The 26,340-nt window shown below is 47.6% G+C and overlaps 1 protein-coding gene across 3 annotated transcripts in view; it reads left to right on the top strand.

The window, feature by feature from the left end:
* Positions 1–26,340, top strand: part of Loxl2 (lysyl oxidase like 2) — an 82,179-nt gene that overhangs the window by 41,459 nt on the left and 14,380 nt on the right. Inside the window, exons 4-9 of one of the 3 annotated variants that reach the window (XM_034497849.2) lie at positions 7,390–7,601; positions 10,722–10,944; positions 14,219–14,402; positions 20,064–20,215; positions 22,572–22,739; positions 25,096–25,255. In XM_034497849.2, coding sequence (XP_034353740.1) covers positions 7,390–7,601; positions 10,722–10,944; positions 14,219–14,402; positions 20,064–20,215; positions 22,572–22,739; positions 25,096–25,255 — 1,099 coding nt within the window. Of the gene's footprint in view, positions 1–7,389; positions 7,602–10,721; positions 10,945–14,197; positions 14,403–20,063; positions 20,216–22,571; positions 22,740–25,095; positions 25,256–26,340 lie in introns of all 3 variants that reach the window. The other 2 variants (XM_076930790.1, XM_034497848.2) reach the window with 2 other exon arrangements.

The following is a 26,340-nucleotide window of genomic DNA, read 5'->3' as shown; positions in this document are numbered from 1 at the left end:
TAATTCTGGCAATTTGTTCTAATCTTCTGGCTCTTTCTTGTTGCAGGATATTTAATCACATTGTGAACCCCAAGACTGTGAACTAGAAAAGGCTGTTTCTTGTTGTGGTGTGGCTCAGCCCTAGTACACACCTTTAATTCAAGAGCTTTTTGTAAACAGGATTAAATAAAGTCAACCCTATGTCAAGAGGCAGAGCAAGCAGCCAGTTGACAAGAAGTGAACAAAAGAAAACACAAGAAGTAGAAAGTAGGGACATTGGGTTGACTGGTATTTAAGATAGTGTAGAAAAGGAGGGCTCTTTCCTTCTGGGACATCAGTGGAGTAGGAAGGTCAGCTGGGTGCTTCCTCTGCCTCTATGAGCTAGCAGGCCTTCACCTCAGCATCTAGCTCCTAGGTCTTTATTGGTAAAAATCAAACATTTGGGATTTTGTTTTTTAACAAACAGCACCTTCTTACTCTCTGGCTTCAACTGCCTCTGCTGACCTGCACTGAACTGTGTGAACTCATGAATGAACTCAACTCCACTGCACTGCCCTCACTGCACTGACTCCCAGTTGACTCAACTCCCAACTCACTGACAAACTGAACGGAACTCCTTCGCTCTCCTTGCACTGCTCTTAAACAGCTTTTCTCTTAAGAGTTGAGTGTATCCTATCTCTGATTCATTCTGTCAAATCTTTCTCTGATTCATCACCTTGTCTGCCCCTCAGTTAGATGTCATTGTTTGGGATTAAAATACTAAAGGATTCTAGCCAGAGGGATTAAAGGTGTGTACTAAGGGCAAGTCTGCATTCCAACCAGCTCACAGCAGACCTAGATGGTCTTTGGATGTGATCAAAGCAGCTATATTGCTGGATTAAAATTCCTTTACAGTAGCCAATATAAGCCAAGACTACTAACTCAGATGAGGGTATCAGAAAGAAGATACTGGAGGAATTAAAAAAAAAAAATCTAATCTAAATGGGTGAGATATTTGGAACATGCTGAAGAAATGGCTCAGCCAATCATTACTTGCCTCACAAGTGTGGGGACCTTGGTTTGATCATCAGCAATCACATAAAAAAGATAGACCTGGAAGCTCATGTTTATAATCCTATGCTGTGGAGTGGAGACAAAAGGGTCCCTGGGTCTTGCTGGCCAGCTGTTATAGCTGAATCAGCAAGTTTCAGGTTCAGTGAGAGAGACTGTCTCAAAAAATAAGATGGAATACAAGACATCAGACTTGACCTCTGGCTTTCACTCACCTGACAGCAAACATGCACGAACTCATATTTTTACACTCATGCAAATAAATGTTCTTAAAAACTGAAGAGATTTGGGGCAAAAAGATTGCTTCATGAAGAATGTGGTAAAGCTTCTGTCTCTACTAGCCTTACAAAGCAAGCAGCTTACATAACCAGTTGACCTGTGTATACCGGGGTCTTATGCAGAACTTGGGACATAGAACCATCCTATAAATACATATGAAGAAATAAAGGTATGTGTGGGTTAATCAAGCAATCAATGTTTTTTTTTTTTTTGTTTTCTTGGTTCATTATTATTATTATTATTATTATTATTATTATTATTATTTTCCCCTTCCAGTCTCCCTCTTGCTCCAGCCCCGCTTGCTCCAGCCCGTTTTTTCATTTAAAAAATTTATTATTTCATTTATTTACATCCCAAATGTTGGCTCCCCCACCCAATCCCTTCTCCCAGTTCTTCCCCTATCCCCCCTTCGCTTCACCTCTGAAAGGGTGCCCCCCCACAACTCTCTTTCCTGGAGCATCAAGTCTGTACAGAATTAGTCGCCTCCTCTCCCACTGAGGCTAGACAAGGCAGGTCTCTGCTATATATGCCAATCAATGGGGGAAAACAAACAAACAAACAAAAAAACCTGATTGTTGCTGGGCAGTGGTGGTGCACGCCTTTAATCCCAGCACTTGGAAGGCAGAGGCAGAAGGATTTCTGAGTTCGAGGCCAGCCTGGTCTACAGAGTGAGTTCCAGGACAGCCAGGGCTACACAGAGAAACCCTGTCTCAAAAAAAACAAAACAAACCCTGATTGTTGGTTAGGGAGAATTGCAAGAAATGGCTGAAACCCAGGACTGTCTGAATAGTATACAGTGGTCTTCGTGAATAAATGTAGCAATGGACTGGATCAGAGACTGGCCATGATCTGGACTAGATCTCAGAAGACATGTAGGGGTTTGAGGTGGTAGAATTTTAATGGCCTATTTAAATATTTACAATTATCCTGTGTCTTAGTTAGGGTTTTACTGCTGTGAACAGACACCATGACCAAGGCAACTCATAAAGACATTTAATTGGGGCTGGCTTACAGGTTCAGAGGTTCAGTCCATGGGAGCATAGCAGCATCCAGGCAGGCATGGTGCAGGAGGAGCTGAGAGTTCTCATCTTCATCTGAAGGCTGCTAGGAGAAGACTGGCTTCCAGGAAGCTAGGATGAGGGTTTTAAAGCCTACACCCACACCCACAGTGACACACCTACTCCAGCAAGATTACATCTATTCCAACAAGGTCATGCCTCCAAATAGTGCCATTTCCTAGGCCAAGCATATACAAACCATCACATCCTGCATACCTGTTTAGGCCACAGAAGTGTATATGGGAAATCAGAAGAGAAGAAGAGATGTTGCCAGGGTCAAATGGGCCATAGGAGTGAAGAAGAAAGCAAAAGAAAGGATTCAGGAGGTGTAGTCTGCAAAGTGGGGCAGGAGGGACTCACTTGATAGCCCTGTTCGTATAAGGAAGAAGTGTGGGCATTTGGATTGGTTGGTATGAGATGTTGAGAAAGGGGTGATGGGGAGGAACATGGGTCTGAATGTGACTGCATACATCAAAAAGGAATAGTCAAATAAGGCGTGCTGCAGGCCTTTCAAGCAAGATGCAAAAACATGTTAGCAGTGGAGGACAGACCAAGTGAGCAAGCTTTTCCAACCAATGGTACATCCCAGGGGGATGTTGGTATAATGACATTTCCTCTACTCTGTATGTAGCCCTGGAGTGAATTCCACTAAGAGGTTAAATTGTGGTTTCTAGAACAGAGGGAAGAGACAAGGCACCAAGCTAAGATCTGCCTCATTCTGCAGAGATACCATTTGCTCATTACAGATTTTCTAGTCCCTCTAGAAAGGAGTTGGCTGCAAGCTGTGTGCTTCTTGCTTTGCCTCTCCTTGCATCATACCCGGAAGCAGCTAGCCTTTCAAAACGGGTGACTCCTCATGGGCAGAGGTCCCAGACTGCCAACATTCCATGATTTACAAGTCACCAATAGATGCTGTGCCTGTTAAATGGTTCAAGACATAAGCCTGGATGTCCGTTTCCTGGCCATTCACTCTTCCCTTTTCCCACCAGCCCAGCAGCTACAGCATGGCAGGCCCCTGACCTCACTGTACCTTGGTTTTCTCCGATAAGAATGTGTGTTAGTCACTCCCATGGCCTTCCTGAGAAGTAGAAAATCAGTTCTGGTGGGGGGGTGGTCTGCAAGATCCTGGAAGGAAAGCTTATTGGAGTTCTGAACATTTTGTTTTGGGCAAGAGGACTAGCATTCAGGTAAATATTAGTTAGAATTTAAGATATTCCAGGTCTTTACAAATTGGATCATCGAGATGGCTCAGTGGTAAAGGTGCTTTCCTCAAAGCCTGATGGCCTGAGTTCAATCCATAGGGCTATCCTCTACCCTCTACACATGTGCTGTAGCATGCACACCCACATATATGTTCTCAACACATACATAAACAGACAAATAACTGTAACAAAACTTTAACATATCTACAGGAAAGAAAAGAAAACTACCCATTTTGATATTTCAAACAAATATCTTTGGGAGCTGAGGTTCTGGGAAAAAGAAATCCTTGTGGTTATGGAGGGATTCCACAGCAGTGAAGTAGGAGGGAGCTGGTGCGTGCAGGCATCTGCCTCCTAACCCTGAGGTCTCCCAGGGCCTGGGGAAGCTGCAGAGCTCACATGAGCCCTGAGTACGTGCCACCAAAGCTTGCCTGCCACTTCCTTAGCTTGAGGGGAAGAGCAGCTCATCCCTCACGTCCACCATCCTCTGACTCAGTCCTTCTGGGGACTGTCTTGAACTTCTAATATACACAGTGCCAGGCAGCCCTGAGGGGACCACCCAGAAATCAGAGCTGGAGGCTAACCAGTATTAGAGTCACTATAATATTGGGCAAGAAAGGCGTGTGAGAACAGATAGTGCTCAGGGGCCAGTGGTCACTAACCCCAGAAGCTGGAATAGAGACAGCTCTATTTTTATTTTTATCTGCTTATTAATGAGACTATAAACTTCAACAAGTTGTCCAACCTCACCAAATTTTCTCATGTTTTTACCTCTAATTAGAGACATGCCATTTGCTATCCTGTAGGTTTTGTGAGAAGGGAAGAGATGTAAGGTTCTGTTCACAGAGCCTCACATGCAGTCGACTGACACTTGATATGCAATGGCCTTTGCCATTGAAGAAACAGGGCACAGAGAGGGGTGCAGAGGAGTCTGGTAAGGCCCATGGACAACAGACTGTATTTTGTTGAGTGAGTACATGAAGGAGTGGATGACATGGGTGGTTCCAGTCTTAATTACTTCTATTGCTTTGGTAAAACATCACACCAAGGTGACTTACAAAAGAAAGTGTTTAATTAGGCTTATGGTTTCAGAGAGTTATTGTCCATGATGCCAGAACAAAGGCATGGCAGCAGGACAAGCAGAGAGCTCACATTTTGATCAACAAAGAGGAGATCAGAGAGAGGCACAGTGAGGATGGCAAGAGTCTTTTGAAACCTCAAACCTGACCCCAGTGACACACCTCCTCCAAGGAGGCCACACCTCCTAATCCTTCCCATATGGTTCCACCAACTGAAGACCAAGTAGTCAACCATGAACCATTCCTATTCAAACCACTGCAGTACCTGCCAGAAGAAGGACTTGATCTACAGGTAAAGATGGATGTTCTACCTCAGAAAAATGAGTGCAAAGTCCATTCTGACTGCTTTCTTTAAGTGTTGTAGGTTCAATCCTATTTCTCTCTTCTCTATCCCTCAGGTACACATTCTCTACATACAAAGACACACACAGGCCATCATATACCACCATACACATAAATGGATAAAGACTCACATAACACACACACAGCCTTTTATCATATACATATGTACACAAACTCACAAACATAGTACTAGCTCCCAGATACACAAAGACAGATCTAAATGTGTGGATACATAGACACACAGAAAGATATGTGTACCATACACACATACACATGTACCATTATGCACATGTGTGTATATCACACAGACACACATGTATGGATTGATCTGGGAGAGGAATGAAGACAATGGTAGCTAAGGCTAACCCTGGGGCTCACTATTTCTGCCCTGAAGTCTATAGGTCAGCCAGGGGGTTGGATCCTGTCCTAAATCAAGGCAGGCAAGTGTTCCAACAAGTGTGACTGTTTGTGGCCTCAGGCCCTGTGCAGATCCCTTGTCAGGGTGGCTGCTCAGCTTCCCAGCCAGCCATTCTTTCTCTATAGTACCATGGTCGGGCTCATATCTCCCACCCATAAGGGTCTACAACTGCTGACAGCCAAGAAAAGATCTGTGAATGGAATATGTCAGCTGTGCTTGCCATGGATGAGTGGAACGGCCATAACTTTCCTCCTGGACATGAGGCATCCACACTGGGTGCCAGGGGCCTCCTGCTGTGGGAAGAGTCAGGGAGGGGGCTAGCCTGTGGGCTTGGATTAGACCTCAGGCCACTTGTTGGCTCGTCACTGCCCATGTGTCTAGGTTGCACGAGTCCTGTGGGCTGATGAGAACTGTAAAGGATCCAGTCGGGAAAACATAATCCTGCCCCGGCAGCTTTCCTTCCGCTTTGTGTGGAGGGAGCTGGGGCCAAATGCCATTACTCTCGGCCGGCCGCATACTTTCCACTGTTGTGCAGAACCTGTGGAGTGAGGCCTGGCTCTGGACTCTGAAGCCTGTGGCGGGAGACATTAAGCCCTGGGCACCCAAATAATGGCTCTGTTCAATCTCCATTCATTTGCATTCTGGCTGGACAGGGCAGTTGGGTCACTGGAGTCTTCCTTTCGGCTTGGCCCTTACCAGTCCCAGCTCTCCCTCCCTGGCCTTGATCAGGGTGTGTCTCACAGCACACCTCAGGGTGGTCTGAGGAAGAAATTATAATTACTAGTTTTTGCATCTGTAAGCTGTGGGCAGTAGCAATAAACCACATTATTCTACTTAATGGTTAGAAATGAGGCTGCCTGGGAAGTGTTTGAAATAAACATGCTAAGCATGTTAGCAGCTGTTGATAACATGTGCTGTGGTCCCTAGTATCTGAGGGTAAATTGGAGCTGGGGACATCGAGCAGGGAGGGAGGCATAGCTGGAATCAGCCAGGAAAGATTATGGACATCTCTAACTTAGATAGCTGTGTGTTATAGAAAGATGGGTCTGGTTGAGGAACAAGTAGAGATACGTGCTTTAGACAGGACTCTCTGGCCAGGTCCGTGGCAGATGGATAGAGGCAGGGACTCCGTTAGGGACTCTTGCACAGTATGGCAATGGCTCCAGAAGGACAAGGGAGAAGAGCTCGAAGTGAGACGTTCTGGATTTGAGCACTTATGGGCTATGCCTTGGAGAAGCATGAAAAGTGTCAGGGTAACTCTGGGGACCCCTCCCCCAGTCATTTTTCTCTCTGGGGCCTCTAAAGGTCTCACTTCTCACACAAGGCTGTTCTAACTGTGTATCAGGGAGTACCCCCTCTCTAGTCTTCTACTTCCTTCAGAAGCATCCTGCCATTGAGTCCCTTGAAACCCAAACCCAAACTGATACCCTCACTGACCCAGGAAGATTAGAAGGCTCCTTTCTAAGGGACTCAAGACATACAGAATCTTGCCTCGCCACAGCCAAATAATCATCCCCAGCTCTATTTAGCTCACAGCTCCCCAGGTTCGAGGCTCCCCTATACACAACACGCCAACACTGGGTGGCTTTGCTTCTTTTCCCTGTAAGCCCCAAACCCTCATTTTGAGATTATGAAAAGATGAAGACTTTCTCTCTTGAGCTTTTATGTTTAAAGCCCATGCAGGAAGAATCTAGTGCCTCTGGTTTCCCACATTTCCTTATAGGAAAAAGGGAAGCTGGGGGGTGGGCACTCCAAGTCATCAAGTGTGGTGCCCGCTACCACACTACCTTCCAAAGTATAACATCTGATAACCATGCTGTGTGCCCATTGGGAGAACGTGGGCCCCTCTGCAGAGCCTGGAGAGTGGTGGGCCAGCAGAAATCAGCGTATGGTCCCTGCGGAAGAAACTGCTGCTGTCTGGCACCTGTCCAGGGCCAGACTCTCATCATAAACCCTGACCTTCCACATCTCCTTCTTCACAGAGCCTAAATATACAGGTGGAAGATATCCGGATCCGGCCCATCCTGTCTGCCTTCCGCCATCGCAAGCCTGTAACAGAGGGTTACGTGGAGGTGAAGGAGGGCAAGGCCTGGAAGCAGATCTGCAACAAGCACTGGACAGCCAAGAATTCCCACGTAGTCTGTGGCATGTTCGGCTTCCCTGCAGAGAAGACCTACAACCCCAAAGCCTACAAGTAAGAGGGCAGGGTCAGCGGGAGCGGGGCTTCCTATTCTTGTGAGGTCAGTACAGTCCTAGTGAGGGGCCATTTCATTGCCTGCTTGGCCTTGCTTTTAAGTAACTCACACTCCTGTGGGAAGCAAGCTAGATGACAGAACTAATGTAGCTCGTAGGAAGGCTTACCCATAAGGCACCAAGTGCTCCAGCCCAGGGAAACCCACCATCAGTTCTAGCAGCTACTGGGAAATGTATAGACTGTGTGAGCTTAATACATAGGTTGGGCAAGGAGAGTTTTAGCTAAAGTTCATCTCACATGGACCCAATAGACTCCAATTCCTTCCTTGAGTGATTTTCCCCAGGTTTAGAAAGTGTAGTTGGAACAGACACATTGAGCCCCTGGCAGACTCTCACAAAATCTAACTTTCCCTTGGCTGGGGAGAAGCCACTGGGACTCTCTATGTTTCGACAGTAACTCAAACTCATTAACTGCTACAGGCCTGCTGGCTTCTAGCTTGGCAGAAGGTTGTCTGTAACCTCAGTCATCCAGGCCCCGGGGGTGGGCGGCCTATGCTTCCCTTCCCCTCACCTCATCTCTTGATTCTCTTGAGCCATGAGTGACTAAGATGGGGGTGGGGTGGTGCTCTGGCAGCTGGAGGCCTGTGGAGGGTCATGGTGGGCGGCACATTCCTGAGAGCTGATGTAAGACAGAAGCTGGGCTGTCTGGGGAAGACTGGAGCAGGTCTAAGGCAGCACTATATGCTGGGTGAGAGAGGGTGGTGTTCACCAACAGCTGGAAACAGATGGACTTCCCTAAGCCAGTGGTGGGTCCAGTGTGCTCTGACCTGGAACAGCTAATGCTTCCCGGGGCATATTCTCCTGCACATGTGTGGAAGGGAGGTGAGGTTTCTCAGTGCTAGGGGCCTCACAGGAAGTGGGGAGGGGGAGCTGCACTGGAATTAATAACAGCCCCCTCGCGGGCATCTCTACTGTATGATGTCATGGTGGTGAACACACATCCTGAACTATCAGATATACGGTGTATTTTAGATATTTGAGTCTTTGTACCCACTACTTGCTAGAATTGCTCCAAAACACGCATTTTAGGAAAAGGGAGACAATAGCGACATCTAAAGAATTTGTTCTTCCTCTGTGTTCACGTACCATCCACCCGGAGACAAGGCAGATATTTCTATGGAGGCTGGACCAGCAAGGACAGACCTCACATCTGTCCCTCCCAGGGTCTCCTTGCCACATAGCTTCCTCTGTCAGGATAGCAACAGTCAGCTTCCTCAAGCATCTCTCTGAGTCCTGCCCAGGGGCAAACACACAGGCTCTAAAAAGCTGGACAGCTATAGAAGACAAGCGTCCTCCTGCATACCCATTTTAAACCCCACGATTAGTCATAGCCCAATGTTCCGTCAGTTCCTCATCATCTCAGCAAGGATTCTTCCTCTCTTTTATGTAATTTATTTATTTTTGTTTTATGTGCATGTCTTTTGCCTGAATGCATGTCTGTATGAGGGTGTCAGATCCCCCTGGAGCTGAAGTTAGACAGTTGTGAGTTGCCATGTGGGTGCTAGGAATTGAACTTGGGTCCTCTGGAAGAGCAGCCAGTGCTTTTAACCACTGAGCTGATGGATCCTGCCTTTCACCCCTTTTCTTTTCCTCTTTAGCCATTTTATTAGTTTCTTTCTTTTAACAGTCTCTCTCTTTCTCTCTCTCTCTCTCCCTCTTTTCCCCTCTCCCTCCCTCTCCTCTCTCTCTCTCTCTCTCTCTCTCTCTCTCTCTCTCTCTCTCTCTCTTTCGTGTGTGTGTGTGTGTGTGTGTGTGTGTGTGTGTGTGTGTGTGTGTGTTTGTACATGCCTGCAGAGGACCGGGGCATCAGATTCTCTCTAGAGCTAGAGTAACAGGTGTGGTGCTAGAAACCAAATTCGGGTCCTATACTAGAGCAGTGCATGTCCCTTAGCCTCTAAGCCGTCTCTCTGTCCTCTGACATTTCTCTTCAGTGTGACAAAATACCAAAGTGCTTCAACTCAAAGGAAGAAGGATCTTTTGGCTCACAGTTTTGGAGGGCACAGTCCATCATGGTGGGGAAGCCATGGTGGAGTTCACTGGCAGGGCTGTGCAGCTGGGACTCCTCACATCCCTGAGGATCAGGAGCAGAGACAGCATCCAGGTTATAACTCTGACATCCCTCCTGCAGAGACCCATCTTCTCCAGCTAGGCCCTACCTCTCTCAAAACAGAGCCACGAGCAGAGGACCAAACGTTCCAACCCAGGAGCCGCTGGGGGACATTTCACGTTCGATCCACATCACCACTACAGTTTTTATTCATTTCAAAAACTGCTTCCCTGGATCTGTGCACTGTTTTAAGCGTTTTGCCAGCATTCATTCAGTTAACTGCCACCTTGATACACTGCCACCTTGCTGTGGTAATTCCTCAGTCTGAATACTCACCTGCACTGAGAGATTAACCCATTTAGTTAGTTTCGACCAAAACTAAGGAGAGAGAGAGATCCTCACCTGAGTTTTTAAGTTTCCTACAACAATGTAGCAATTCACAGAAAAGATGGAGCCAAAGCCAGGGACATATGCATCTGTAGGGTTAGCTGTGGGCCCCAGTTACCAGAATTGGGAGATGTCTTTGCTCTGGGAGGTGGGTCTTTCTTCTGGTACCAGGGATCTTGCCATGGGCCATCGCCTCTCCCAGCACAGTTCTTCCTCCAGCCGTCCCAATCCCTAACCTTCACCCACCATTGCAGTAATGCTATGGGTTGGCTGTCCTCTCTACTACAAATTGCACTGTAATAGTACTAAGAAGTGGCACCTTCAGGGGGTGGTTAGGTCTTAAGAGCTCTGTCCCTGAATGGAAAATTGCTATTTTCATAGGACTGGCTTAGTTACTTTATCATTTGGCTGTTTCTTTAAGAAAGGGGCTTTTATAAACCACTCTCCTTTAACTGTTACACTTTTAAAATAAAAATAAAGGCAGGACTGTTGGTGCATGCCTATAATCCAGCACAGGGGTGGGAGAGGGCAGGGAGACTGCATTCTGGGAAATGGATCTGCTAGGCAGGAGGGAAGCAGGTGACTGCTGGGATGCCCTAGTTACCCATCCCTTTCCTTTCCCTGCAGAACTTTTGCCTCAAGGAGGAAGCTGCGTTACTGGCCGTTTTCTATGAACTGCACCGGCACTGAAGCACACATCTCCAGCTGCAAGCTGGGCCCTTCAGTGTCCCGGGACCCTGTGAAGAACGCCACCTGTGAGAACGGGCAGCCAGCTGTGGTCAGTTGTGTGCCTAGCCAGATCTTCAGCCCTGATGGACCCTCAAGGTTCCGGAAAGCCTACAAGCCAGAGGTAAGGACTAGGCAAAACGTATGGGCACTTGGTCACTAGTAGGGGTCATGATTAGATAGGGAGCAGGAGAGAGAACTGGCCCTAGCTGAGACCATTGTTGCTGCTTCAATAAAAATCAGAGCCGACCCCATTATTGGCCAGCACAGGTTCCTTATCCTCAGTCCACTGAGTCAGCATGAGCAAGTGATATGGAGTAGCCAGCCAGGGAGGAATCTGTGCTCCTATAAAGTTCCTGAAGGAGAAAGCATCCAGGACTCGGGAGCTGTAGGAGGAAGGATGCACCTCTCCAAAGCACATGACTTCAGCCATGTTTTTTTTCTAACTCATTTGGGTTTATTTCACAAAAGAAAAGCTAACTACAAAAAAGTTTTACCTACTAGTCATCTGTCTGCTGGCCACGTTACCATTATAGGAATGGCCTCTTGGTTTGTATAGAGGGTGTATGAGACTAACTGGGCTGAGGGCAGGGGGCAGGGAGGGATATTTCCCCCATATAATTTAGATCCTCCATTTTAGCTGACTGATTTCCCCAGAATGAGTGAGTGACCCAAACAAGGCAGACTGATCCTCTGAAAAAGCAAAGGTCTCTAATCTGTCTTCCCTCCATAATCATGTAGACGTCCTTCATATGTGTATGGAGATATATATATATATATATATATATATATATATATATATATATGCCAAACAATCCTGTTCTTTCTCTCTCTCCCTCCCTCTCTCCTTCCCTCTATGTGTGTATGTATATGTGTTTAATATGTGTTGTTGGGTATTGGATGTTTGTGTGTAGTGTCTGTTCTGGAAATTGCTAACACAGGGTCATGGGGTGGGAACAGCACATGGAAAGAGAAGAAGGGTTGATCATAGACCAGGATTTGAGTCACAGACTTGATAAAAGTTCTATCATGGGTTGAGTCCCCTGGCCATTTAAGATCTGTGTACTCAAAAGACATCATGTTGGCAGGGTGAGTTCCATGCCAGGGGAGAAGAGGGGAGGAAGGAGCCTGCAGAGGAATGGAAGTTGGGGGAACAGTAGAAATGCCTCCACAGACCAATAGTAACTGTGTCTCCTCTTCCTTCTCTTCCTCTTGCCTACCCTTTTCCTCAGCTACCTCTGAAGTGCCCCACAGAGGTAGGAAATCGAGGGAAGGATGCCTCCAATAAACCATCCTGGGTGCCTCACTCAGACTGGGAGGTATTTGAATGAAAGTCCCAGCAGTAAGTGAGTGGAATGAAATGAATGCTGGGAGCCCAGCCTTCTGCCCAGGCTGTGGGAATGACTTAAAGGAGCCTCCTAACTTTCTGGAATTTCTGGGAAACAGTGAGCTTGGCCTGCTCAATCCCCTCAGGGGACCATGGAGGTGCAGATATGTGACTACTTTATCAGATACCTTCCTATTATGTCACAGACATAGCTGGACAGTGCTCTTTCTAGGACCCAATCTGCCCCTGCCTGAACCTTCGTTTCCCCTGCTCCTCATCCTGGTGGCCTCATCCTGCCTCCTCCCCATACCCGCCCCCAGCTTTCCCTGTCACCCAGAGTTCCAGATCCTACTGTTTTGGAATTCCTCTGCTGTTCTGTGTAAAGGAAAGGAATCAAGTTCATACCAAGCCAATGACTGAACTGGGAGGCTGACCTCATATTTTCCTTGGTTTCTGTCTTCACTCTGTGGCCAGCTGGTTCGCCACCTGGCCACTTCCAGGGTCTGTGGCTAAGCTATCTGATATTCTGTCTCCATCTAGTTAAGGTCAGGATGGTGAGTCCACGTGAGTTGGGGGCGGGCTATATCCCACTCAGGAGTTTGAGAAGGAGGTCATGTTTTGCTGAAAACAGAGGCTGTAGCCAGCGGTTTTCCACACTGTGCTCTGCTTTCTGAAGTAAGAATCAAAGTTTCTGAAGCCACTCAGTGTTTTGAGCTCACCCATCCACCCTCCCTTTTCACATGAGTGCCAGGCTCAGCAGTCCCTGGGGGACTCTGGCTGGTGTCACAGCACCCTCCCTTGCAAGGCTAGCCCCAAGACACCATTGTGGGAAAGCCAGGGTGACTGGAAGAGTAGACAGACAGGCTCTTATTTGGTGCCTTTCTCCTTGAGGTGGCAGAAGGTTCGAATGATTGAGATACACCACCTTCAGGAAGGCCTGCCTCATCCTGGCCATCAGTACTTGGGCTGAAGGAAGTCACAGGCTGGGGACCACATAAGTCGCAGTAGAATAAGGTCTCTGGCCTGATCTGCCTACAGTGACTTCACAGCCCTCCATTGAGTATCAACAGTAACTCAGAGCCTTGCACACACACACACACACACACACACACACACACACACACACAGTGTGCACAAATGGGTATGTACAAATGTGCACAAACCGAGGCAAAGCTGCTATGTAGATAGGTGAGGCCAACACCTAACCTTCTAGACATAATCCACAGGCTTCATGAAATTTGCAGGGAATGGCTCTTACTGCTGGGTGATTTCAGAAGTCCCAGAGCCGGGCTGAGGCTTCTAGACAGTGAGTAGGATTAGGGGCATTTAAACCACCATCTCCTCCCTGTTTGCCATCTCTGCCCACTGCCCTCTCTGCCCTCTCTGTGCGTCTGGACAGGCTGTATCTTTTGAACTGGACTTGACCGGCTGTTGGTCTTAACTCTGAAGGCTCCCTGTCCCTTGCAGCTTCCCTGCTGAGTCACGTCCTGATTAGTCCTGATTAGGTCTGTCTGTCTTTCCTGGTAACTCCTCTTTTTTTTTTTTTCTTTTTCACTCCGTCTTGCTACTTCCTATGGGCTCCCTCCTGCCTCCCTCTCTATGAGCAGAATTACTGCTTGTGTTTGGCTCCTCACCAAGGGGTCTCCCAGCAAGACTAGACTGTAAGGCTCTATTACAAGCAGTGGAAATAAAAATTCGCTTGTAATCTGTGGACTTGGAAGGCAGAAACTTCTCCGTGCAGCTCTAACACTGGAGGTTCCAGAATTGGTAGAAAGATGCTGCTGCTGCTGCTGCTGCTGCTGCTGCTGCTGCTGCTGCTGCTGCTGCTGGGATCTAGGAGCCAAGCATAGGAAGCAGTGATGAGCTGATTATGGCCTCAAGGATGGCCTCCTAGACAGAGGCCCATGAGAAGCTGCATAGGGAACCTTTGCCGCCCCCACCACCCAACAAGTGATCAGTTTTCCACTCTGAGCTATGGGGATCTGGCAGGGCCATGGGGCAAGAGTGGGGCGCTGACAACTCGAAAGATGTGTGTCACTTCTGCACTCAGCAGGACCATGTGTCTCTCCAGCAACCCTTGGTGCGGCTAAGAGGGGGAGCCCAGGTCGGGGAGGGTCGAGTGGAAGTGCTCAAGAATGGAGAATGGGGGACCGTCTGCGATGACAAGTGGGACCTGGTATCTGCCAGCGTGGTCTGCAGAGAGCTGGGCTTCGGGACTGCTAAAGAGGCTGTCACAGGCTCCAGGCTGGGGCAAGGTAAGAACTGGGGTACCTGAAGGTAGGAGCCTCTCTTCAGAGGAAAATATGTTCCTAGGGACCTAGGTCCTGATGGTGGTCATGCCCCTACGAAGCTCAGTTTTCTCTCTCCTTCCCTGCAGCAGCCCATCAGTTAGGGAATCCTGGAACACCCCTGCCCCTTGAGCCAGCTCCTCAGAGAACACTAAATCCCCATTTGATGGGTTTGGAACTGCCCCCTAGAGAAAGGGTGACTGGGCAAATAGAGATGGTAGAAGAGCAACTAGTAGACAGACCAGCCCAGGTCTCCAATGCCCCATTCTGTACTCTCAGCTGCTCCAATGGGAAAGCCAGAATTCCAGGTCCTTCCTCCAGGAAAAGACCTCGGAATCCATCAAGTATGGCTGCACCCAAAAGAACCATCACCTTGGCTTTTCCACCCTGTTGCTGCCTTGCCAATACTGGGCTCCTCCTGGCAGCAGAGAAAGGAAACAGGGCAGCCCTCTCTGATGTCATGAGACAGTTGTGAGAAGGATGCTGGTTTCTGTCAAGTATCCCAGACAAGTCACTCCTGTGAGTAAGGAGCAACAAGAATGGGGAGCATTCAATGGGGAAACCCCAGGAGAAATGCTGTCCTCTTGACCACAGAACAGACCACAACCTCTCCCAGGTAAGTCCATGAAAACCACTCAGCCTTGAAAGCCCTTGTCCATCAGACGCTTTCCCAAGACGGAGCCCTCCCCTGAAGAACTGTGATTAAAGGAAGACAGTCTTGGCCTTTCCTGGGAATCTGTTCAGCACTGACCAGCAGGGAGGCTGCTATGGCAATGAGGATGGGGCTTGCGCTACAGACAAAGATGGGATGTCCCAAGCCAGTGGTTCTCAACCTGTGGGCCAAAACCCGTTTGGGAGTCACATATCAGATATCCTGAATATCAGATATTTACATTATGGTTCATAACAGTTATAAAATTATAGTCATGATGTAGCTACGAAAATAATTTTATGGTTGGTTGGGGGTCACCATAATATGAGGAAACTATATTAAAGGGTCACAGCATTAGGAAGGTTGAGAATCACTCTCCTAGACTGTGAGAGGAAACCCACAGTCTCATGGGCGAAGCCATCACCCCATAGAAAGGAAATCTGGAGAGCTCACTGGTTGCTGCCTGAGGGAAGAAATAGTCCTCACTCACCCAGGCCATGAACACCACATCAGTGGTTCCCTCTGCTAGGACTCCGGCCTCCTGGTTGTACTTCATCTCAGTTAAAGAACATAGAACTGGTATAGCCTAATATGCAGCTCATCATCAGTGTGCTATGCCCCCCAGCTGCCCTGGGCACTCGAACTGAGAAGAGTCCTGTGGTCATAGACCTGCCCTGCTGGAGAGGAACTCAGTTCCTCTGGTCTATCATATGAGGAATTTGAGGCTCAGGGAACCCCAGTAATTGGCAGAAAGACTGAAGTTTCCAAACTCTTACATTTTTGGCTTCCTCCTTTTCTTTTTTTTTCTTTTTTTTTTTTTTTTTTTTTACACTATCTCCCTCTACACCCAGTCTGGATCACATTTGATCCTTTCCTGTGCCAATGTTCCAAGTAAATAATGGGTAGATGGTTTGGGGCAGCAGCAGCAGCATACTGTGTTACCCAGCACTCTCTGCTAGCTACACAACAATCCCAGTGAGATAATCAGGCTGTTCAGTGTTCCCACAATCCACTCCACCAGTTGATTCACATGTAAAGTCTGTGCTTGCCTAAGGTCCATAGGATCAGGGCCACTCATCCCAAGGCATAAGTACAAGCAAGCATTTGATGACATGGACATTCCATGTGTCATGAGGGGGTTCTGTATGACCTAATTCGTTCACCACCCAGAGCAGCCAAAGGTTTACAAGTGCCTGATGAATTTTCGGAAGAAGAGGCCTTGGGCACCTTTGATGTTGGCCTTGAACGCACCGTGGAAGGTTCATGTGCCTTCTGCCACGTTGGGTATATGATGGCAGTAGTTGGGAAAGGAAAAGTACCACATTTAAGACAAGCCCCAGAGCAGATAGGGTCAGCTCCTGAGTCCTGGCTCTAGCTGATGGAACAAGTAACCACACCCACACCCATGGGTAGTGAGAGGACAGAGGCTGAGTCCTCATCCTGGCCTGGCTATTTACTTGTCTAGTGTGACCTTGGAGAACCTTCTGGTCCTGAGATTCTTCACTTGAAACGAGGTAGCTGAGTAGGTGATGCATACGGTTGAGATGTCTGGCTCCAGTGTCACCTGGATGGATGCTAGGGTATAGCAGGCTCTTCCTAAGTACCCAGCAACAAGGTCCAAGATGTTTACTCACACACTTACCTTCCCCAACAGCGGAATCATGTATGAAGGATAGATCTGTGTGCTTTAGCTCCTGTCCTTAGAGTCTGTGCCCAGCTGGTACTGCTCCAGAGATGTGCAGGGAGGGACTGAGGGAGGAAGGCACCCCTGGAAGAAGAGGCACACTCCAATTGAGCAGATATGGTCAACTGAACAAACACTTGGCGAAACATTCCAGCTCTGTAGACCAGTGCTTTCCTGCAATAACATAATACAAGCCACATATATAATATTGAATTTTCTAATAGCTACATGAAAAGAATTGCAAGTGAAATTAACTCTAATAATACATCTTGTTAAACCCAGTATATCCAAAATACTATGATTTTAACATGTCATTGATAGAAATGCTGTTAACAAGATTGCTCGCCTTTTCATACTACAGCTTTGTGGTCCGTCATGTTTTTTATGCTTACAGCTCATGTACTTGCCCTGACTGTGTTTTGAGTAGCCACTGGCTCCTGTGTCTTGGGAAGGGTAGGGCTAAAGAGGTGACTGTAAAAGCCTTCTGTCCACAGTAAGAAGCACATGTGACAGGCCTGTCCACGAGAAGCAGCGGATTGCCCTGATGTTTAAATGAGTTGAGATAAACTGGATGCTTGTGATCCAATCTGCAGTAAATGTCAGCCATGGACATCTCTGTCATCATCCTCAAATTTATAACCCAAGTCTAATCCTATGGCTCTGGCTCCCTTTGGGGGATCTGCAATTTGTCTTAGTCTTTGTGCTTTGGATTCTTGTAATGTTCTGGCAAATTTTCGTGAAATGTTTTTTAATAATTTGTAAAATTCCAAGAAATTAGAAATGTCTTCCTTTATAAATTTTTATGGAAGCAGAAACTTGGCACTTTCCTTCTAAAAGTCACTTTTGGGCCTCAGGACACCTAGATGGTAGCTGTCTCCAGACACTGTTCCCTTAATAGGGCTAAGGCCCTCCTGGACCCCAAGGAACCTGTGGCCATCTCCATCTTTGTTTCTGACTGCATTTTGTCATAAGTCTTCGTGTGGCTCTTGGCTGCCTAGGCACAGGGAACTTTTCAAGGCAGATTCCGCCTTCTCCTGAGTCTGTAGCCCGTGGCCAATGGCTTACAGGTCAAAGGCGCTCAGTGGTGTCAAATGCATCTGTGTGGACATCGTGGAAATTTCCTGTCTTGCAAGGCACTGCCTGGGAATATACGGAAGGAAAACATGGGCTCGCTGCCCTCTTGGTGGGGGAGGCATCTTCAGGGAGTGAGTTAAAGCAGAGTGCTCTAAGTGGGGCTACAGGACAAAATGAAGTACAGATGGGGTGAAGGGAGGGTCAGAAAGACTTTTCCAATGAAATGAAAGGGATGGGTGTCAGTGGGTAGGTTGTGGAGGAGTGTGAGCCATGCAGAGGGTGGAGCACTGGACTCCATGATGGAATCCCAGAGCCCTGTGCCTGAAGTGGGAGGAGCCTGAGACTTCTGTGCCTGAGGTAGGAGTAGTGGGCTGAACTGGAACACGGATGGGAGGTCTCCAAAAGTAGGGCCTCCACGATCATTTGGTGCCAGCAGATCATGCACACTGCTCCCTCAGAGCAGTGATAAGCCTTTGAAGGCATTTGACATAAATTAAAAACTCCATGGGGAGCTGGATGGTGGTGGCACATGCCTTTGATCTGAACACTTGGAAGGCAGAGGCAGGAGGATCTCTGGGTTCAAGGCCAGCCTGATCTTCAGAGTGAGTTCCAGGGCAGCCGGGACTACACAGAGAAATCATGTCTTGAAAAGCCAAAAAACAAAACAAACAAACAAACAAAAAACCCCAACAACTCATAGGGGTTTTATGCAGAGAAGATACTAGAATAGAGCAGAGAGACAGGGCTAAAAGTCACTTGGTCATTATTCACAGAGGCGGGGCACAGTTCTTATGGGTGGGGAAGTGGGGGGTGGGAACTAAGCATTCAAATTGGTGAAATGAGTGAGCAGAATGTGATGGGCGAATTGTCTGGGATGATGGAGGTACCAGAGATGATCTTGGGGTCCCCACTAGTGCCATGTGTCCTAGAAGATTCCATTTTCTGGTGTGGAGAGGGCCCGTGGAGAAACAGGCTAGTGAAGATGAAAGAGGCAAGCACAGAGACCCTTCAAGAAGGTCACATGCTTAAATGAAGGGTGTGGTGTGAGTAAAGGAACCGGAGTACCCTTTCTCTCCAGTCTGAGGCTCACTCTCACCACCACACTCCCAAAAAGACAAGTTTCTTAGTTCCATCTCTGTGTTGCCCTTCCAGGTCCACTCTCCACCCTTACCATGATGCCCCCTGCCTCAAGGCATAGTTGGGTTTGGCTAACACGGGAAGGACACTGGTGAGAACTGGAGATGACCAGAGGAGAGAGGCTTAGGCAGTTCCTATGGGTATTGTGTCCCTCCATGAAAGGTGACAACTATTTTCTGGGGTCTTCTCCTTCACACCTCTCCTAAGTGAGTTGGTTCTCACTCTTAGGGGTCTGGGCCCCAGTATTATTCACCCTGATTTCTTGACTGTTCTGGGATATACGCTCCTTATACTCCATCCTTAACTGCATTTTAAAGTAATTTAATTTAATTTCTAATTCAGATCTCATGGTTTGTATAGTCTACCCATTTCCTATGGGGACTTCTATAAGTATAGCCATAGTTACTCCTCTCAGACCCCCAGATGCACAGAATGTGGTAGCTGCAGGGTAAATTAGTAGTAGCATCTTCTAGTCTGGCCCCATTATTAAAGAGAGAAGCCCAGTGATTAGAGAGGCTGGATGTATGAGCTACTGTTCCCACTGATGTGACCTGGCAAGAAACAACTTAAGAAAAAGGTGTCAGGGAAGGCATGAAGGCCAGAGCACGAGGCAGCTGGTCACATCTCGTCAATCTGAAGTCAGGAAGGAAATAATGGACCAGAAGTGGGACCAGGCCTTTAAACCTTGAAGCCCACTCCCCAGTGACACTTCTTCCAGCAAGGCTCGAAAAGTTTTCATAATCTTTCAAAAACAGTGCCACCAGTTGGTGAGCAAGCATTCAAATGCATGAGCTTGTGAGGAACATTTTACATTCAAAACCATAATACCATGTAATCTGACCAAGGTCACATGGCAGTTTAGTAACGAACTTTATCTGCGCTTATGGCAAAATATGCGCGTACACACACACACACACACACACACACACACACATACATCCTTCTCTTCAGGGAGAAGGGGCTTGGGTCAGGAGAGTTTTGAAGATGGAAGAGGCCGAGTCTGATTTCCAGGGTCTTTCTTGCAAGTTCCAGGAAACTTTCTGGATGATTTTATAGCACACATCTTCTTTTCCCCTCCTAGGGATTGGGCCCATCCACCTCAATGAGGTCCAGTGCACGGGAACTGAGAAGTCCATCATAGACTGCAAACTCAACACAGAGTCACAGGGGTGCAACCATGAGGAAGATGCTGGAGTTCGATGCAATATCCCCATCATGGGCTTCCAGAAAAAGGTGAGGAGATGGGATGCCCAGAGGGAACTATGATGACTCTCCCAAAGAATACAGACCAGGTAGCCTTACTCTGAAGGACTCCCCAGGGTAAGCAAAACTACTCACATAGCCGGGTGGGGGTGGCACACGCCTTTAATCCCAGCACTTGAGAGGCAGAGGCAGGCGGATTTCTGGGTTCGAGGCCAGCCTGGTCTACAGAGTGAGTTCCAGGACAGCCAGGGCTACACAGAGAAACCCTGTCTCGGAAAAAAAAAAAAAAAAAAAAAACCTACTCACATATATGGGTACACTGTAGCTGTGTTTAGACACCAGAAGAGGGCATCAGAACACATTATAGATGGTTGTGAGCCACCATGTGATTGCTAGGAATTGATCTCAAGACCTCTTGAAGAACAGTCAGTAGTCTTAACCGCTGAACCGTCTCTCCAGCCCCTATGATGAACCAGCTTTGCCACTGCATGCTCAATGTCATTGCCTCCCAACATTTTTAAGTTTGCCAAATAAGCAAACACAGAAATGCCACTCTTGGTGTGGCAGATATCTGATCTCTCACCATAGGCTACTCTTTGCTTTGGGACTAAGCATGTGGTACAGTGGCAGCTCCAAATTTTCTATAAGAGACTCAGGGCCTACCATACCTCTGACACCATTGACGTAGGTTCTCTTTGAGGACTCAGAGGTGCCACACTGATGGATGGCAGATCTACAGAGCATGGAGTGAGCACAGGGCAGGCAGTAGTGTGTAAACAGAAGGAACTAAGAAGTCAGCAGAACTGCAACTGGAGACAGACTCCACCCTTCCTGAAGCAGAGCTTTAAGAGCTTGCTTGACCTTGCTCACCAGGAAAAATCCCCCACCCCTTATCCTTCAGGAAGTCTAGCCAATGGTACAAAACACCCAGGATTTCCTACACAACACTCTTCACCACGCCTTAAATTTTTCGGGTGCTGTGTGACACATGTCATAGAACTATTATTGTATGGTTATTTAAACAGACACATAATGGCAGCAGATGTGGCAGGCTCCTGCTTAGAAAGCAGTTCTTGACCTTAGCACCAGAACACCAAGACACTCCTGATGCAATTCACTATCCTTAACTGGGCCATAGGTGGGAACCTAGCAACAGGCAGCTGAGCTGGGTATTCCCTTGTGAGTGAGCAAAAATGCAAACACAGGGAAACAGCATCTGGAACTGCCAGAAGCATTTTAAGAGAATCTTGATAAGGCTTCAACCCATGGACAGCTGTAAGTCCCAATGTGCTGGGTCGTTCTCCAGATGAGTCAAAGTTCAGTGATGAGCCAGACCCTCAACCAAAGAAATGAGGCTTTTCAGAACCTTCTGATGGTCAGTAGATAGAGCTGAGCCAGGTCAGATGCCTGGATGTGATAACAGAAGTGCTGGATCCCCACTGCCAACAGGTCCACCTTTCCAAAGACCCAGGTTCAAGGCTATGCTTCTTGAGTGCAATGCGGGAGAGTTTATGTTTGACACAGTGTCCAGTCAAGCACTGCATGGCCTGGCATGGGGCTCCCAAGTGTGTCAGCAACCATGCTGGGCAGAGTCAAAGCATCTGAGTTTTATCGCCTTAGGTTTGCTGCTGCTGACCCCAAATGCTTCCATCTCCACCGATGGGATTGGTCCCCTCCTGATCCCACAAGGAAAACACAGCCAAGCCAAGGCATTGCAGGGCTCTGTGTCTGCTGAGGCTTCTTTGTTTCCAGCCACCTTCTTTGTTGTCCTTGTGTAACCTCTTCCTGTGCCTGCTGTATCCCTAGGGGCTCTTTTTTTCCTTATAAAGACATCATCAGTCTGGTTGAATTATAGCATTCCCATATGGTCTCATGTGGCCTTAATTGTCCCCTTAGAGACCACACCTCCAGAGCGAATGGGGCTTATGCATAAGCATTAGGGAATGGGCTCTGGGATGTGGTTGAGTTGGTAGAGTGTTTGCCTAGCATGCGCAAGGCCCTGGGTTTTGTTTGTCCAGCTACAGTGAAGCTTCATTTCTTCTATCACTGGGAGAAAAGAGCCACAGTGAGAGAGGCTCTGTGAGTGGTCAGCGGCACCTAGTATCTGTGAGTGAGTGGCCAGATCCAGCAGAACCCAGACGCTATACACATAATCCATGTTACCTCTTGGGAAGTGCTACATTCCAAAAAGAGTGGTGTTTAGGTGGTCCAGACACCTGGGTGAGGCCTCACTGAGTTCATGCTGGCATAATTTGGCACCCATAGGGCTCTTGAGGAGCTTCTAAATCCAAAGGTGGCCAGGTAGGACTCCCTGGCTTGGAGCTAATGGCAATACAGAGAGAACCTCCCTTTTTAGCCTTACGATCATGTTTCTTGCTATCCACAGGTGCGCCTGAATGGAGGTCGCAATCCCTATGAGGGCCGAGTGGAGGTACTAACAGAGAGAAATGGGTCCCTTGTGTGGGGGACTGTATGCGGCCAGAACTGGGGCATTGTGGAAGCCATGGTGGTCTGCCGGCAGCTAGGCCTGGGCTTTGCCAGCAATGCCTTCCAGGTAAGTGGTCCTATCCTCCCAGCCTAGCCCACCCTCCATCCAGCCTGGCCTTTCCCATCATCAGTTAGCTCCTCTCTTCAACTAACTCTCCCTAGCCACTAAGAAGGGACACAATTAAGCAAACCCTGGGCCAAGGCAGGAGACCTCATTTTAGCCATCGCCAGAGCTCCTTCCTTGACATCCCCAAACTCTGGAGCAAGACTGTCCTATCCCAGTCTCAGTTTATGGCTACAGAATAAGGGGTTCTAATGGTTGTGTCCAGCCATTTGACATTATGACACAATATTGTCAGCTACAGAGTTCATACTGTGTCTTCCAGTTGCAAAAACATTACAGAGAAAACTTAAAATGTGTTAAGTAAGCTTGCAGTTTTGTGTTATGTGGCACCCATGTGTTCCTTGAGATCCCATGGGGCCCATTCACTGCAGGTTGGACACCTCTGGGTTACTTACTGCTGTCGGTGGACCACTCCGGCTTGCATGTTTGGGTTCTCCCCAGGCTGAGGGCTGAGCTGTTTGTAGAGAGAAGTTATTCAGTCTTTGAGGAAAGTGGGGATAACTCAGCCCCAGGATCAGCACTCTGAATGCCTTAAGTTTGCTCTTTTGAAACCCTCTTTGGCTGGACTCTTTCCTCCTTGGTGCCCCCCTCCTTTTTTTTCTGATATGCTACCAAATCTCCAGGCTGAACTCTTGTCACATTGGCTACACCTTTCTCCCAGGGCCATTCTCCAATGACCTAATGACTCAAGAGAGCCACTAAGCTCCTTCTGGTCCTCATTTCTGATGCCCAGCCCTCTGTCACAGGCAGCACAGGACTAGTTGTCCAGGTTATTCCCAATTCCATTCCTGCATGATAGTCTGTGGCAAAGCACCCACTCCCCTGTGCCCCAGGCATCCCACCTGTAATAAGGAATGAGGGAGGGGTCCATAATCCTCTGTCCCTGCTCTGAGCATTTTCATGAAGCAGGACAAGACTTGTGGTCCATCTTGTGTGCTAACCTTATTCTATTTCCTGGTACCACATAACCTTTCCTGGGACCTAAAGAAGGAACTTGCCATCCTTCCTTTCTGAGCTTGTTAGTCTCCTATGGATTGATATGAGCGGTGCCAGGAATGCCTGTGTTCTCTGTCTGCAGTTCATCATTCTAGTCTCTAGGAGAGATATGCCTCACACCATCTGGGAGCTTAGCCTCCCAGGGCAAACTTGATGGACACACACACGTATTCACACGTGCACACACAGACACAGACACACAATCTGATTCTCCATGTATCAGATCTACTGGCTGACTAATTTTTTTCTCTGACAGTTCATTTCCAAGACTCCTGGGCCTCAGCTTGGGGCCTTAAAGAGCTACATAGAATAAACTCTATCTTTGCTCAGGGCCCCGGGTTTTTACTGTGAAGAAGTAGAAGGACTTTGGAAAACAGAACTAATAGGATCTGTATACTGTCATCCCTCAGTGTCCCCGGGGGATTAGTACAGGACCTCCATTAGAACATGATGACCCAGTCCTTCATGAAATGATTCTCTGTTCCTTTAGAATCTACATATCTTTCCTTGAACGTCCTTGTCTTTATATGACTTGCATCTCTAATATATCGTAAATACTATGCTTATTGTTGTGATATTGTACTAATTGGGGGAAAAGTGGCCCCCCAAAAAGTCTATAAATGTTCAACATAGTCACTGTTTTTTAAATATTTTTTTTCAGTCCAAGGCTGTGAATCGATGGCTATAGAACTCAAGGAGAGAGGGCCGACTCTCCATCTCTGTAACTTACCTAAAACTGTGTATCTACCCATCAATCAGTAGACACATTTATTTGGGTGTTACTTGTCTAGATATTGTTGCTGAGACAAGGTGACACATGGATAACCTTTGGAAACTTCAGGAGCAACAGGGGCTTATGTTCTCTTGTACGCCCTATAACTGACCCCTCCACTCTTCTCTGGTTTTCTCTACTGAAATCTTCTTGAGGTGTGAGAGTGTGTGCTAACAATGTTTTTGAAGTTCTGTAGCTAGGAGGGGCCCAGTAAATCTCAGAATCATAAACCTGGGGACCCCTCAGTCAGCATCCTATAAAGTACTTTCCCTAGATTTAATTCCAGAAGTTGAATTTTATCAGACAGCTAATTATTGATATACGTGAATGGATTTCTCCTCTCCTGCAAAGCCAGGCTTAGTCCTAGAAGTTCACTCATCCTGTCACCAGCTAACCACATAGCTGGAATAAATGGCTCTCTGTTCCTCTGCCATCTCCATCTGGAAAATGGGAACATAAAACTGTGAGGGTTTTGTGAAGCCAGAAGTTGACAAGGTGACCTGCTAGTGACTTCTTTGGTGATTTCTCCAGGAAACCTGGTACTGGCATGGAAATATCGCCAACAAAGTGGTGATGAGTGGAGTGAAGTGCTCGGGAACGGAGCTGTCCCTGGCACACTGCCGCCATGACGAGGAGGTGGCCTGCCCCGAGGGTGGGGTGCAGTTCGGTGCTGGAGTTGCCTGCTCAGAAAGTAAGAATGTCTAAGGGCTGCCTCTCACTCTTCCCACTGTTCAGTTCTAGAGTTCAGGGAACTGTCCATTCCTCCTCCCAAGAGGTTTCATTGTGTGTGCTCAGGGTGGAAAAGCACAGTGGATTCTGGGATTAAAAGGGACAGATGATACCGATTCCCCAAACACAGGACCCAGCTGATGACATGGTAAAGAGGAAACAGGGAAGGGCTAGTTTGAGAAATGTGTATCAGTTACTTTCTTTGATTTTAGTACCAAGTGCCCAACACAAGCAGCTTAAGGAAGGAAGAGTTTCTTTTGGTTAATAGTTTGAGGATACAGTCCAGGAGGGGGAAGGAGGAAGAGGCAGGTGGCCATATTATATCCACAGTCTGGAAGCAGAGAGAGATGCAGGCTAGAGTTCTCTTTCTATGGTGTCCACAACTCTAGTCCGTGGATTAAAGCCACCCGTGTTTAGCATAGGTCTTCCTACCTATGGTGATTTGAGTAAGAATGACCCCATAGGCTCACATATTTGAATACATGGTTCCTTGGTAGTGGAATCTCACTTCCCCACACATACAATCTTTCTTCCTCTCTGCATTTTTAGCTGCATTTCCTTCTACACCAATGTGTCCACTTGTCCACGTTTCTTCCACACTGTACGGATTATGCAGACTTGTGTGGGACAGGGGGCTCAAGGCTCTTTGGTTTTCTTCCCCCAAGCCAGGCGAATGCTGTCTTTACTTCCACTTGCCTGCTCAGTCTCCAGCGTTCCCATTGCACTTGAACCCAACATCTACATCTGCTACTAGAATATTTGGTAGCTCCATGTCTGCCTAATTTACCTCTAGGCTACCAAGCTAAGTGTAAACTATGTGTAGTTAGCCTATCCTGAGTTCAAGGGAAGCCAACCTCCTCTCAGAAGAAGCAAGACCGATGGGTACCTCTCTGCTCTCATACAGCCCCATGCAGGGAATGGCACCGCCCATCATAGGCTGGACAAACTGACAATAAGACAACCCCTGACAGATAGGCTCACTGGCCAATCTGGTCTAGGAAATCCCTCAGCTGAGACTCCTTTCTCCAGTGATTCTAGGTTCTGTCA

Source organism: Arvicanthis niloticus, chromosome 3 (genome assembly GCF_011762505.2).
Source record: "Arvicanthis niloticus isolate mArvNil1 chromosome 3, mArvNil1.pat.X, whole genome shotgun sequence".
NCBI lineage: Eukaryota > Metazoa > Chordata > Mammalia > Rodentia > Muridae > Arvicanthis > Arvicanthis niloticus.
Note: the sequence above shows the minus strand (reverse complement) of the source record. Positions and strands in the feature narration are given on the sequence as shown.